This window comes from Onychomys torridus, chromosome 1, assembly GCF_903995425.1.
Source record: "Onychomys torridus chromosome 1, mOncTor1.1, whole genome shotgun sequence".
Classification (NCBI taxonomy): domain Eukaryota; kingdom Metazoa; phylum Chordata; class Mammalia; order Rodentia; family Cricetidae; genus Onychomys; species Onychomys torridus.
The window spans coordinates 155,806,273-155,821,142 of record NC_050443.1 but is presented as its reverse complement, the minus strand read 5'-3'; the positions used below and the strand labels follow the sequence as shown (position 1 = coordinate 155,821,142).

General features: G+C 41.6%; 1 protein-coding gene across 1 annotated transcript in view; it reads right to left on the bottom strand.

Moving 5' to 3' along the window:
- Kif11 (kinesin family member 11) overlaps positions 1-7,749 on the bottom strand; it is a 57,617-nt gene extending 49,868 nt beyond the window's left edge. Inside the window, exon 1 of the mRNA XM_036166824.1 lies at positions 7,673-7,749. Within this exon, the coding sequence (XP_036022717.1) occupies positions 7,673-7,749 (77 nt within the window). The remainder of the gene's footprint in view (positions 1-7,672) is intronic.
- Positions 7,750-14,870: the final 7,121 nt, after the last annotated feature.

Here is a 14,870-nt window from a genome sequence, read left to right as displayed (position 1 = left end):
ATCAGAAATGAAAAGGGAGACATTAACAATAGACAACAAGGAAATCCAGAGAATCATCAGGTCATACTTCAAAAAACCTCTACTCCACAAAATTGGAAAAGTCTGGAAGAAATGGACAATTTTCTGGATAGATACCAGATACCAAAGTTAAACCAAGACCAGATAAACTATTTAAATAGACCAATAACCCCTAAAGAAATAGAAAGTCATCAAAAGTCTCCCAACCAAAAAAAGCCCAGAACCAGATGGCTTCAGTGCAGAATTCTACCAGATTTTCAAAGAAAAACTAATTCCAATATTCTTCAAATTGTTCCACATAATAGAAACAGAAGGAACATTACCAAACCCTTTTTATGAGGCTACAATTACCCTGATACCCAAACTACACAAAGATGCAACAAAGAAAGAAAATTACAGACCAGTCTCCCTCATGAACATTGATGCAAAAATAATCAACAAAATACTGGCAAACTGAATCCAAGAACACACCAAAAAAATTATCCACCATGACCAAGTAGGTTTCATCCCAGGGATGTAAGGATGGTTCAACATACAAAAATCTGTCAATGTAATACACCATATAAACAAACTGAAAGAAACAAACCACATGATCATCTCATTGGATGCTAAAAAAGCCTTTGACAAAATCCAACACCCCTTCATGATAAAGGTCTTAGATCAGGAATACAAGGAACATTCCTAAACATAATAAAGGCAATTTACAGCAAGCCAACAGCCACCACCAAATTAAACGGAGAGAAATTCAAAGTGATACCACTAAAATCAGGAACAAGATAAGGCTGTCCACTCTCCCCATATTTATATAATATAGTACTTGAAGTTCTAGCTAGAGCAATAAGACAACAAAAGGAGATCAAAGGGATACAAATTGGAAAGGAAGAAGTCAAACTTTCACTATTTGCAGATGATATTATAGTATACATAAGTGACCCCAAAAATTCTACCAGGGAACTCCTACAGCTGATAAACTCCTTCAGTAAAGTGGTAGGATACAAGATCAACTCAAAAAACTCAGTAGCCCTCCTATACACAAATGATAAAAGGGCTGAGAAAGAAGTCAGAGAAACATCACCCTTTTCAATAGCCACAAATAATATAAAATACGTAGGGATAATACTAACTAAACAAGTAAAGGACCTGTTTGATAAGAACTTTAAATCTCTAAAGAAAGAAATTGAAGAAGATATCAGAAAATGGAAGGATATCCCATGCTCATGCATAGGAAGGATTAACATAGTAAAAATGGCAATCTTACCAAAAGCAATCTACAGATTCAATGCAATCCCCATCAAAATCCCAACACAATTCTTCACAGACTTGGAAAGAACAATACTCAACTTCATATGGGAAAACAAAAGACCCAGGATAGCTAAAAGAATCCTGTATGATAAAGCAACCTCTGGAGGCATCACCATTCCTGACCTCAAGCTCTACTACAGAGCTATAGTAATAAAAACAGCTTGGTACTGGTATAAAAACCGACATACAGACCAATGTAATTGAATTGAAGACCCTGACATTAATCCACACATATGAACACCAGATTTTTTACAAAGAAGCCAAAACTATACAATGGAAAAAAAAGAAAGTATCTTTAAAAATGGTGCTGGCATAACTGGATGTCAATATGTAAAAGATTACAAATAGATCCATATCTGTCTGTCACCATGCACAAAACTCAAGTCCAAGTGGATCAAAGACCTCAACATAAATCCAGTTACTCTGAACCTGATAGAAGAGAAAGTAGAAAGGAGTCTTGAATGCATTGGCACAGGAGATCATTTCCTAAATATAACACCAGCAGCACAGACACTGAGAGCAACAATTAATAAATGGGACCTCTTGAAACTGAGAAGCTTTTGTAGAGCAAAAGACACGGTCAATAAGACAAAAAGACAGCCTACAGAATGGGAAAAGATCTTCACCAACCCCACATCTGACAGAGGACTGATCTCCACAGTATATAAAGAACTCAAGAAACTGGACGTCAAAATACTGGACAATCCAATTTAAAAATGGGCTAAAGAGCTAAATAGAGAATTCACAAAGGAGGAATCCCTAATGGCTGAGAGACACCTGAAGAAATGTTCAACATCCTTAATCATCAGAGAAATGCAACTCAAGACGACCCTGAGATTCCACCTAACACCTGTTAGAATGGCTATGATCAAAAACACTAATGACAGTCAGTGTTGGAGAGGATGCAGAGCAAAGGTAACACTCCTCCACTGTTGGTGGGAATGCAAACTTGTACAACCACTGTGGAAGTCAGTATGGCGGTTTCTCAGAAAATTGGGAATCAAACTACCTCAAGACCCAGCCATACCACTCTTGGGCATATACCCAAGGAATGCTCAATCATACTACAAAGATACATGCTCAGTTATGTTCATAGCAGCACTATTTGTAATAGCCAGAACCTGGAAACAACCTAGATGCCCATCAACTGAAGAATGGATTAAGAAAATGTGGCGCACATACACAATGGAGTACTACTCAGCAGAGAAAAACAATGACTGCATGAAATTTGCAGGCAAATGGATGGAACTAGAAAAAAAATCATCCTGAGTGAGGTAGCCCAAACCCAGAAGGACAAACATGGTATGTACTCAGTCATAAGTGGATTCTAGATAGAAAGCAAAGAACAATTAGACTGCAACCCACAGAACCATGGAGACTATATATATAGCAGGGGGGACCCTAGGATGACTGTGGCTTATAATAAGTTTTGGTTTTACTCAATTACTGAGCAAGCCTCAATGAAACATTTCACTATTAAGATAAGAAATTATACTGTATCAAGCTGGTAACAGAAAAATAAATAAGTAAGTAAGTAAGTAAGTAAGTAAGTAAAAGAATCAGCTAAGCTGGGCAGTGGTGGTGCAAACCTTTAGTCCCAGCACTCGGGAGGCAGAGGCAGGCGGATCTCTGTGAGTTTGAGGCCAGCCTGGTCTACAAAGCAAGAATTCCATGACAGCAAGGACTACTTTGAGAAACCCTGTCTAGACAAATAAAAAAACAAAAAAATCGGCTCTGACTACAATCGGCTGAGAGGAATTGAAAGGGGAAGGGGCTAACCACTTTAATCTTAGATTGTAGCAGGACTTTTGAATAAACAAAGACTTTGGGGGTGTGGGGATGATATACAAGGGAGAGAAAAGATTTGAATTCCTTGTCCTCAACACAAGTTTTATAACATTTTATAGAAAAGACTCATATTCTTACACCAGCCCCGTCAGGGCTCACCACTGCCTGTGACTCCAGCTCCAGGAGATCCAACACCCTCTGCTGGCCTCCATGGGCACATGGCATTCAGTCAGACAGACAGACACACACACAGACACACACACAGACACACACACAGACACACACACACACACAGACAGACACACACACACAGAGACAGACACACACACACACACGTAAAAAAAAAAGTTTTTAAAAAGGAAAAAAAAGAACAAGAATGAACCAAAGAGGATGTCCACTCTCACAACTGTTCAGCACAGCAATTGGAACTCTAACATGAGTAATCAGGCAAGAAAAAGAATAGACTTCCAAACTGGAGAGGAAGAAATACAAGTATCTCTGTTCTCCGGTAGCATGAAGAAGAATGTTCAAGTATATTTATCTTTTGTGAGAGAGAGAGAGAGAGTGTGTGTGTTTGTGTGTGTGTGTGTGTGTGTGTGTGTGTGTGTGTGTGTGTGTGTGTGTTGGAGACCAAGGTCAAGGCCTTGCATATGCTAGATAAATACTTCCCCACAGAACTACAGCCCAGCTCCAATTTTTTCTTTTTAAGAAACAGAATCATGCTGCTAGAACATCTAGGTTGATATTGAACTCCTGGGCTTAGACAATCCTCTTGCCTTAGCCTCCTAAGTAGCTGGGAGAGAACCTTAATAATTACACATATATACAAGACAAGACTAGTAACTAAACTTAGGGACTAACTGGGGGAAGAAAGGGAATTGGCTAGAGATGGGGAGGGTCAAAGGGGAGAGCAGTGGGGAAGAAAACAAACAAGGAAAGCACATATCAGGTATATAAAGACGCCGTGATGAAACCCTATACTCTATTTTAAACTAAAACAAAAATTTTAAATTGAGGGCCATTGAGGGTAGGTCTATGGGAAAATGGCAATTCCCACCAAAGCTGACAATCTGAGTTCAAGTCCAGGGACCCAAAGGGTAAGAGGCTAGAACCAAGTCCTGAGAGTTGTCCTTGGACCACTAAGGTCTGTGTGGCAGCACATGTGCACAAGGACCCGAGTTCACTTCCCAATACCCTTGACTAGTGATTCATAACAGCCTATAACTCTAGCTCCAAGTAATCCAATGCCTTCTTGTGGCTTCTGGGCAGGCATACACATGATATACATTCATACAGACACAATACAAATAAGTATTTGTATTAAAAATGTTTTAAATAATAAACTCAACAAAGTATCAAGATATAGTCAGGGCAGGTTAAGAAGGATAACATAGTAAAAGTATTTTCTGGGTCAAGTCTAGAGGACCTAAGTTAAATGTATAGATCCATGGTGGATAGAATAGACTCCCAAAAGTTGTCTTCTGGTATAGACACACACACACACACACACACACACACACACACACACACACAGAGGCATGTGAATGCTGACAGTGACATACACATCATACACACACATAATATTTAAAATTAGCATGTAAATTAATTGCACTTTTACATACTAGCAGTAAATAGTCTGAAAAGAAAATCACAAAATTAATTCAATTTGAATAACATCAAGAATAAATTAATTTAGTCAGGTAGTTAAAAAGGTTTTAAAATGGAAATTACAAAACATTACTAAAACCTGTTCTAGCACATCTCAACACTTGGGAAGCTAAGGCAGGAAGAGCCACATGCTGGAGGGTGACCTAGAATTTATGAGCCTGTTTCAAAGATGCCAAAACAAGAGACTAAAAACAAAAACCCAACAAACCTGCAAGACTCACATTTCTCGATTTTAAAACATATTCATTCTAAAGCTATAAGTAATCAAAACTATATGGGAAGGACATAGACAGACAGACAGACATAGACCAGTAGAACAGAATGCCCACATACATAATGATACATACAGAATGCTCTCATATAAGAGCAGATGATTTTAGACAAGTGTGCCAAAACTATTTAGTAGGAAAAGAACAGTCTTTTTAACAAATGGTGCTAGGGAAATTGGGTACCCACACACAAAGTAACGAAGCCAAATGCTCACCTAACACCACATACAAAAAAATCAACTCAAGGTGGACCAAAGACTTGCACCTAAGACTGACAATGGTGGCTTTAGCAGTGATTCCTGGGATAAGACACCAAACACATAGGCAACAGCATCAAAAACAGGCATGGTGGCTCACACATGTAACTCAGGAGGCTGAGGCAGGAGGACTACACTGAGTTCAAACCCAGCCTGGACAGCCAATTGAGTTTGAGGCTAGCCAGAAAGCTATGTAGAGAGACCCTGCCACCAAACGTGGATACAAGACAAATTGGATTTAACACCCAACAAGCCTGAGAAAACCTCATATGTTGTTTATTAAAATTAATGGCAGATTTGCACCAGAAACACTGCTTGATAGAGAAAAGGGAAACCAGACAGGAAAAAGAAAAACCTATGCCAAAATTACTGTACATGACAGACACAACGTAAACATTTTTCACTGGTAAAAAAATGTAAAAGAAATCTCTTAAGGCAAGACTTGACGTGTAGGAGGACAATAAGGACAAATTAGATGCTTTATCTATTAATTTGAGTGACAAATAAAAGCATGTTTGTTACAGTGGTCTTTTGTTTTTCAAGACAGGGTTTCTCTGTGTAGCCCTGGCTGTCCTGGAACTCACTCTATAGACCAAGCTGGCCTCAAACTCAGAGATCTGCCTGCCTGTCTCCTGAGTGCTGAGATTAAAGGCCTGTGCCACCACACCACACCGTTAGTGTTCTTTATAACTATTTTTGTTTGTTTTTGTTTTTGTTTTTTGGGTTTTTTGAGGCAGGGTTTCTCCGTGTAGTTTTGGAGCCTGTCCTGGATCTCGCTCTGTAGACCAGGCTGGCCTCTGCCCCCCCGAGTGCTGGGATTAAAGGAGTGAGCCACCACTGCCCGGCATAACTTTTTATAGTTCAAATATTTTGCAAGTAACAAAGGAAATAATAGCACACGGAAAAGATAATAGTCTAATAATAATAATAATAATAATAATAATAATAATAACGTGCAAAATAACTAAAAAAAAAAAAAGTGCACTTATTGGGTAGCAAGATAGCTCAGGTTAAGAGCACTTCTTGCTCTTCCAGGACTGGAGTTCTATTTCTTTCTAGCCCCCATACCTGGTGGCTCACAACTACCTGTAACTCCAGCTCCTTGAGATGATGCTTTCTTCTGATCTCCATGGGCACTTGCATATGCATGTACATACCCACACATATATACATAATTAAAATAAATATATTTATAAATAAATAAATATATAAAATTAATGTGTATATATATGTACACACACACACACACACACACACACACACACACACACACACACACACACAGAGGTTTCTCTTTGTAGACCAGGCTGTCCTCCAACTCAGAAATCTACCTGCCTCTGCCTCCAGAGTGCTGAGATTAAAGGCTGGAACCACCACCGCTTGGCTAAATTCATTTGCTTTCCTGTTGATTAAAAACAAATCCCCAAACTAAGTAACTAAAGTAAAGCCCTAGTGTGTAACAGTTAAGTGACTTTGGCTAGAATGGAAGTCACTGCCACACTTCCTCTCCGACACCTAGTTTAAAAACTTGGCCAGTGAGGTATGACAGCTCAAGATTGAATTGCGATTGAATTGCTTTTAACTCCAGGACTCAAGAGGTAAAGCAGGTAGACAGCCAGAGTTTGAAGCCAGTCTAGGCAACATAGTAAGACTGTCTTAAAAAAACTAAACAAAACAAAAAAAAAACCACCAAAATGACTGGACGGTGGTGGCACTCAGGAGGCAGAGGCAGGTGGAATCTCTGTGAGTTCTAGGCCAGTTCCAGTACAGTCAGGGCTGTAATACAGAGAAAACATGTCCCGAAAAACTAAAAAAAAAAATTTAAAAAGAGCATCACAGATATGATATGTACCTAAATGCTTGTGAGCTTCATAAACCCACTTTACAGCATTTCAATGCTTAAATTCAGTGATGTCTACTTGGTTAATTAGAGGTGAATAAGCTATTACATCTAGAATAGAGAAAACGAGCGATTACTCTTTCCTAAGTGGAAATAACCCCCAAGGAAAGCGCCAAACTACCTGCAAAGTAGAATGAAGCTTTATTCCCAAACTGACACCCTTCATGGAGTAGCACAGGCAATGACTCCTAAATCTTCGGCGATATTGGGTTTTTAAAAAGGGAACGCACTTTTCAGTGAAGAGCAACCATGCAATTCTTTATGAATGCAGCTTAACTCTAACCAACACCAACATTCTTTCACCTCTGAAACAAACCCTAATTTAGATCTCACCCCGGTACCATTTTTATCCGACGGGTAATTTCGATTCCTTCAGAAAATGCAAACAAAGCGCTCTCGCGAACGGCGCAGGGGGGTGGGAGCCCAAGGGCGAAGCCTCCGCGTCTGGGCTCGTACCAGCCTCTGCCTACCTGCATCTCACCACCACCTGGATGTTCTTGCCTTTCTCCTCTTTCTTCTTCGAAGAAGAACTCGGCTGGGACGCCATGACGGTGGTGCCAAAACCTGCCGCCGTGGCGGTGACTCGGACGCTGTGGGGGACCGGGCGCCCGCTTCCTCTCGTCCGGTGCTGCCGCGGCCTGGAGGACCGAGACTCGCAGCTCAGCGACTCCGCGGTGCACGGAAGCTTCTGGTCGTAGCCACCGTCCCGCAACAGCCAGGAAGACAGAGAAGCCCCGAGCTGGTCTCTGCCCAGAAACCAGCAAACGATTCGGCGCCTCAATTTGAAAAAGCAGTCGAGTTACGGAGCCAATAGCAGCGCGGCGCGGCGCGCAAGGCATCATGGGACGCTGTGTCGTCACCGCGGCCACGCTAGGGCGTGGCCGGAGGGAAAAGAAAATGGTGCGGGCCGGGGAGTCAGTTCTGCGTACGCCGCGCGGAGCGTCCTGCGAGGAGCCTGCGGCTGGTGGGCTGCTGGGGCCTGGGATGCCTGCGCCGCCGTGCTCGCCGGGTCCTGCCCGCCCTCCGAGGCCTCTCGCTTCCCGTAGAGGTGACGAACGACTCGGCGGGGTTTGCGGAGGCGGCGACTGGGCGGGTTAAGGTTGTAGGTGGCGGCCGGTGTAAGGATGGTTCCCCCCCGCCCCCGCCGCGGTGGGTTCAGCCCCGAGCTGTGTTTCTGTTTCTCGGGATCTTAAATGCCGTTTAGCATCATGTATCTCGGCGGGTGCAAGGGAAAGCGCCCATGGACCTTCCAAATACTTGCTTCCACAGTCCAGATCCCTGGTCCTCTCAGTTACTTAGAGTCAACTGTCTACGAATAAACTACACTATCCCGGAGACTCAATGACATCTCAAAATGTCCCACAAAGTGGACACACTAGAACTTTTTTTTTTCCTTCCCCTTCCAGACAGGGTTTCCCTGTGTAGTCCTGGCTGTCCTGGAACTCACTTTGTAAACCAGGGTGGCCTCGAACTCAGAGATCAACCTGCCTCTGCCTCCTGAATGCCGGGATTAAAGGCCTGTGCCACCACCAGGTACAGGAACTCTTTATACTCTTGCCTCCACCCTATTTTTTTCCTCACTTTGACGCTTGTTAACTAGAACCTTTGACTCTCACAAGTCTATTGCAAGCTCTCCTCAACAACCACCCTCCTCCAGTGCTTTGAATCTCTTACCTGAATGACTTCCTTCAGAACGCCCCTACTTCTCTTTTTCTCTCCTTTGCAACTGCATTCACTCAGGAAGTATACTTTTAAAAGCCAACTGCAGACAGGTGGGGGCAGAGGCGGAAGGATCAGGTCGTTCTCGTACATTTAGTTTGAGGCTGCTCTGAGTTACACGAGGTTCTGTATCAATCGGGTTATGTCTGACACTTACGTTTTAATCTTGTTTTTTTAGACATGCCATTCTGAACCTAAGGCTAGCCCTGTGTGAATCAGTGACTTTACTGCCTCGGCCTCCTGAGTACTAGTATGACAAGAGTGACCGATCACTCTTGGCTGTTTTGTTTGTTGGGGGGGGGGGGGGGGGGGAGGCAGAGGCAGGTGGATCTCTGTGAGTTCCAGGACAGCCAAAGCTACACAAAGAGACCCTGTCTCAAAAAAGCAAACAAACAAACAAAAAATGATTTATGTTTTTGTGTCCTCCAAGTGTGGTGGTACCCTTGGAGGACAGACTATAGCTTTGAATCCCTGGAGCTGGAATTAGAGGCAGTTGTGAACCACTTGAGGTGGGTGCTGAGAAATGAACTCAGGTCCTCTGGAAAAGCAGGAAATGCTCCTAACTGACCTTAACTATCTCCAGCCCATGATTTCAATGTTATTGGAATTAGATACAAAATTCCTTATCATCTCTTTAAGGCCTGTTGATCTTATTTTGCCACTACAGTCAACCTCAGCGAGTTTCTCTCCACTAGAGATGCTTCCAGAGTTTCTAAGGTGGTGTTTACACTGTGCACCCATTTCCTGTTGTACTCATTCACCATCTGCCTGGATGGAACTCTTTCCTTTGACCCTTTGGATATCACACTCATTCTCATCTTTCATACTTATGCCAACTTCTGATATTAAAAGACTTTTAGCCAGGTGATGGTGGCGCACGCCTTTAATCCCAGCACTCGGGAGGCAGAGGCAGGCGGATCTCTGTGAGTTCGAGGTCTACAGAGCGAGATCCAGGAAAGGTGCAAAGCTACACAGAGAAACCCTGTCTCGGAAAAAAAAAACGAAGAAGAAAAAAAAAAGGAAGGAAGGAAGAAAGAAAGAGAGAGAGAAGAAAGAGAAAGGAAGGAAAGAAAGGAAGGAAGGAAAGGAGGAAGGAAGGAGGAGAAGGAAGGAAGGAAGGAGGAAGGAAGGAAGGAAAGAAAGAAAGAAAGAAGGAAGGAAGGAAGGAAGAAAGGAAGAAAGAAAGGAAGAAAGAAAGAAAGAAGACTTTTAGGTAAGTTAGTAGGGCAAGCCTGTAATCCCAGTCTCAAGGTTTGAGTCAGCCTAGGTACCTAGCAAGTTAAAGCCAGGCTAGGCTACAAGAGACCCTGAAAGAAAGAAAACAAAACAAAACAAACAAACAAACAAACAAACAAAACAACTTTCCTGACCATCCACTTTAAAGGAACCTCCTTTTTTTTTTTTTTTTTTTTTTTTTGGTTTTTCAAGACAGGTTTTCTCCGTGTAGCTTTGCGCCTTTCCTGGAACTCACTTGGTAGCCCAGGCTGGCCTCGGACTCACAGAGATCCACCTGGCTCTACCTCCCGAGTACTGGGATTAAAGGCATGCACCACCACCGCTCGGCTTGAATAAAATTTTATCCATCTTATCAGCAGTCTTTGGTTATTTGTTTTTTGGGGTTTTTTGGTTGTTTGTTTTTGTTTTTAAGATTTATTTGATATAGTGTTCTGCCTGCATGTATGCCTGCAGGCCAGAAGAAGGCAGCAGATCTCATTACAGAAGGCTGTGAGCCACCATGTGGTTGCTGGGAATTGACTCAGGACCTCTGGAAGAGCCATCTCTTCAGTCCCAGCAGTCTTTCTTACTGAACATTCACATGCCATTTCAGCTAGACTGGCTAGCCATTGCACTCCAGGTAGTATCAAGTTTCTGTACCCCCAGGGCTAAGGTTCCAGGGGTGCCACACCACACTTTGTGGTGGGTGCTGGGGTTCTGAACTCAGGTCTTCAGGCTAAAGCAACAAAGCACTTTACCCAGTAAGCCATTTCCCCAGCCCAAGATTTTTGATTTTAGAGTAAAATGTGGACAAAATCAAGAACAACTTGTATAGTTTAAAAAGCTTATAACAACAGCCTTTCCTGCCTCAATGTCTCCAAACAGCCAGAAGCAATTGTTACCAATTTTGGGGAAACATTTAATATTGATAATAGTCACAGCTTTGTAAGAAATTTATGCACACTGTTACATTTTGTTTCATCAGTTTTAAATGTTATTTGTTGACTTATAGATGTGAGGATTTGGTTCCTGAGTTTACCATCCTTTGTACTCTCTGTCCAGCATATTCAATATTACTATGTTGTGGTTTGTTTTTTTCTTTTTTGAGACATAGATTTCTCTGTGTAGCTCTAGCTATCCTGGAACTCATTCTGTAGACCAGGCTGGCCTTGAACTCACAGATCCACCTGGCTCTGCCTCCCGAGTACTGGGATTAAAGGTTTGTACTACCAGCTTATGGCTACTATTTTTCTTAAATCGGTATTCAGTGTTTGGGTTATTTTGCCTATTCATGGCTGAGCATTTCATTCTAGTAGTGGCTTAGAGATTTTACAACTGTGCTTATATGCAAATCTACTTTCATCCATTGGACCAAGCATTCAGAGAATCCTTACAGTCTGGCAACTCATTTCCTTCAGTTCTCAGAAATGTGTTTGAATAATTCATCAAACACCCTACTCATTTGCTTTGTTCTTGCTTCTGGAACTCTTAGGTATTAGATTTCCACTTCCCAGCATGCACCACTATTATATCTTGATCTATTTTTCCAAGTTGTCCGTATGTATATTTAAAATCAGTATGATCACAATTGAGTAGTTTTGCATCCTGGATTAACATAACTTAAGCATTCTTCTAAGACCTTAAAAATTGCTCCTAAGCCTCATTCCTATTTATATGATCTTTTAAGACTTTTGAGTAAAGTCTATCCTACTCTTCAGTGAACAACTGAAGGTGCCATTCTTGAATATAAGCATGTGTTTTTAGCTGCTGGAATCATGTTAGGTTCTGTTATGTCTGTGGGTATGAATACCGAAGAGAACATCAGTAAGTATGTCTGCATGAACTCATAAACTATGGATATAGTATACTGTATAAAGTTTATACAAGTATGATAAACTTGTAAAGCATAGTTCATGAACTGCTTATAACCTTGTAAAAAAGAGTTTAAAATGCTTATATAGGGTAGGAATATAGCTCATTTGGTCGTGTTTACACAAAGTCCTGGTTTTAAACCCCAGCACCACACAAAAGCAGGCATGGTGCTATATACCTGTAGTTGGAATTTACTCTGCCTATGACCTTGGTAATATTATTTTTCTTTTCAGGTCTTTGATGGGGTTGAAGACTAGATGGTTACAGTTACAATCCTCTGGTATCTTAGTTAAGAACATATCAGGTACTAGAGTTAGATTCTTCAAGACAGGACAGCTATTGGAGTCATCTCTGTATTTTGCCAGTTGCCTATGGTCTGGACTTTTAGTATGTGTTTCTTGCTTGATGTTGTTCTTGCTGGTTGTAATTCCATTTTTGTTTATGCTATTAGCTTTTCTTTCTCCTGGCAATACTTGATAATCGTTCTTATTGTACATAGTTTCATATTAGGTTTAGAACCTTCTCATTTAGACAAAAAGGGGAAGTGGAGTGGGAATTCGCTCAGCACATGACCTTGGGCTATCTGGCCTGATAGAGGTGGTGCTTCTTATCTGCCTATGTGACAGCTTAAAAGAGAAGAGAAGGGGATTCATGGCCTCTTGGGTGGTGAAGACCGGAGCTGGTGGCACAAAGCAGATGTGATCGGTCCCCAGCTTTCCAAGGACTCTGCAACTGGATTTACCTTATCCTGTATCAGGGAGTCTGTTTTGCCCATAGAACCCCTTAATAAATTGATATTTATAGACCACTGAGGCTCTCATTGCATATACCCATAATCCCACTGGGGAGGTAGAAGCAGGATGATTAGAAGTTCAAGTTATCCTTGACTACATAGTAAGTTCAAGGTTCAAAGCCACATGAGACCCTGTCTTTCTTTCTTTTTTTGGTTTTTCGAGACGAGGTTTCTCTGTGCAGCTTTGTGCCTTTCCTGGAACTCACTTTGGAGACCAGGTTGGCCTCGAACTCTCAGAGATCCACCTGGCTCTGCCTCCCGAGTGCTGGGATTAAAGGCATGTGCCACCACCGCCTGGCTGAGACCGTGTCTTAATAAATAAGAGTATAGAGTTTCCCAAACCCAGACTTTGATTATTGTTCTGTGTTTTCAAATAGTACAATCTCAGTAGCAAAGGTTAATGCTTGTTCAGTTTCCTGGCTTCCTGTCAGGCCCAGAACATACCAGACTTCCTCCTGACCAAAACACTTTCTGTCGTGTTTCTCACATGTGTTTAAATTGGCGTGACAATGTTAATGTCATTTCCTCATAGGGACCCTCCCAACCACTTTTTCTAAAATAGCTCCCTCAAACTCTCCAGGACCCCATTTATTCCTTTCCTACACAGCAAAAGAATATGTTTAATTTTTATTCTCCATTCTTTCTGTTTGTTTTTAGATAGAGTCTCATGCAGCTCAGGCTGGCCTAGAACTTGCTATGTAGCCAAGGATGGCCTTGAACTGCTGAGCCTCATGCCTCTTCCATTCATGTTTGTTCATTTTGTTACTGTGCAATATTCTATGCATATTATAGAGTTAACTTTTTGTGTATTTTACTGTTAGTGGGCAATTAGACTTTCCAGTTTGGGATTATAGCTAATTTTACTGTTATGAACATTACAGTACATGTATTTTCATGCACATTTGTTCATTTTTTTCGTTGGGCTTATTTATAGATAAAATTAAAATTATGGACTGGCATATGGATAGCTATATTAAAACAGTTTTAGTGGTACTACTCAACAGTTTTTCATGCCCTTTTGTCTGTCTTCATGCTAATATTAGATTGTCTTTTTTTTCCTTTAAAGATCCATTCATTTATTATGTATACAGTGTTCTACCTACATGCCTGCCCACAGGTCAGAAGAGATCCAGATCTACCTACAGACCAGATCCCATCACAGATGGTTGTGAGTCACCATATGGTTCCTGGGAACCAAACCCAGGACCTCTGGAGGAGCAGCCAGTGCTCTCAACCACTGAGCCATCTCTCCAGCTCATATCACATTGTCTTAACCACCATAGCTTAATAATGCTATTAGTAATGCTTGGGATAAATGCTTTGTTTTCACTGGGCGGTGGTGGCGCACACCTTTAGTTCCAGCACTTGGATGGCAAAGGCAGGCGCATCTCTGTGAGTTTGAGGCCAGCCTGGTCTACATAGTGAGATCCAGGACAGCCAAGGCTACACAGAGAAACCCTGTCTCAAAAAGAAAAAAAAAAAAAAAGGAATTACAATTATAAGGGGCTGGAGAAGTGGCTTAGAGGTTAAAAGCACTGCCTGCTCTTCCAGAGGTCCTGAGTTTAATTCCCAGCAACCACATGGTGGCTCACAAACATCTGTAATAGGTCTGGTGCCCTTTTCTGGTCATACATGCTGTATACATAATAAGTAAATCTTTTGAAAAATAATAAAATAAATAAATGCTTTGTTTTCTTTTTCAAAACACTTTGTATAATGGCTCATATCTATAATCCTATCACTTGCGAAGCTGAAGTGTGTAAACAGATGTTTCTTGTCTGGACCACCTGCTCCCAAATAAACACACAGAGGCTTATATGAATTATAAGTGCTTGGCCAATAGCTCAGTCTTATTACAAACTAGCTCTTACATTTTAAGTTAACCCATATTCCTTATTTATGCTCTGCCATATGGCAGTATATTTATTAGCATGGCACGTTCATTTCCTGCTCCCTTTGCATCTGGCTGGTGACTTCTGACTCTGCCCTTCTTTCTGGCATTCTCAGTTTGGTTTTCCCACCTCACCTATTCTGTTCAGCTATTGGCCAGTCAGCTTGTTTATTAAACC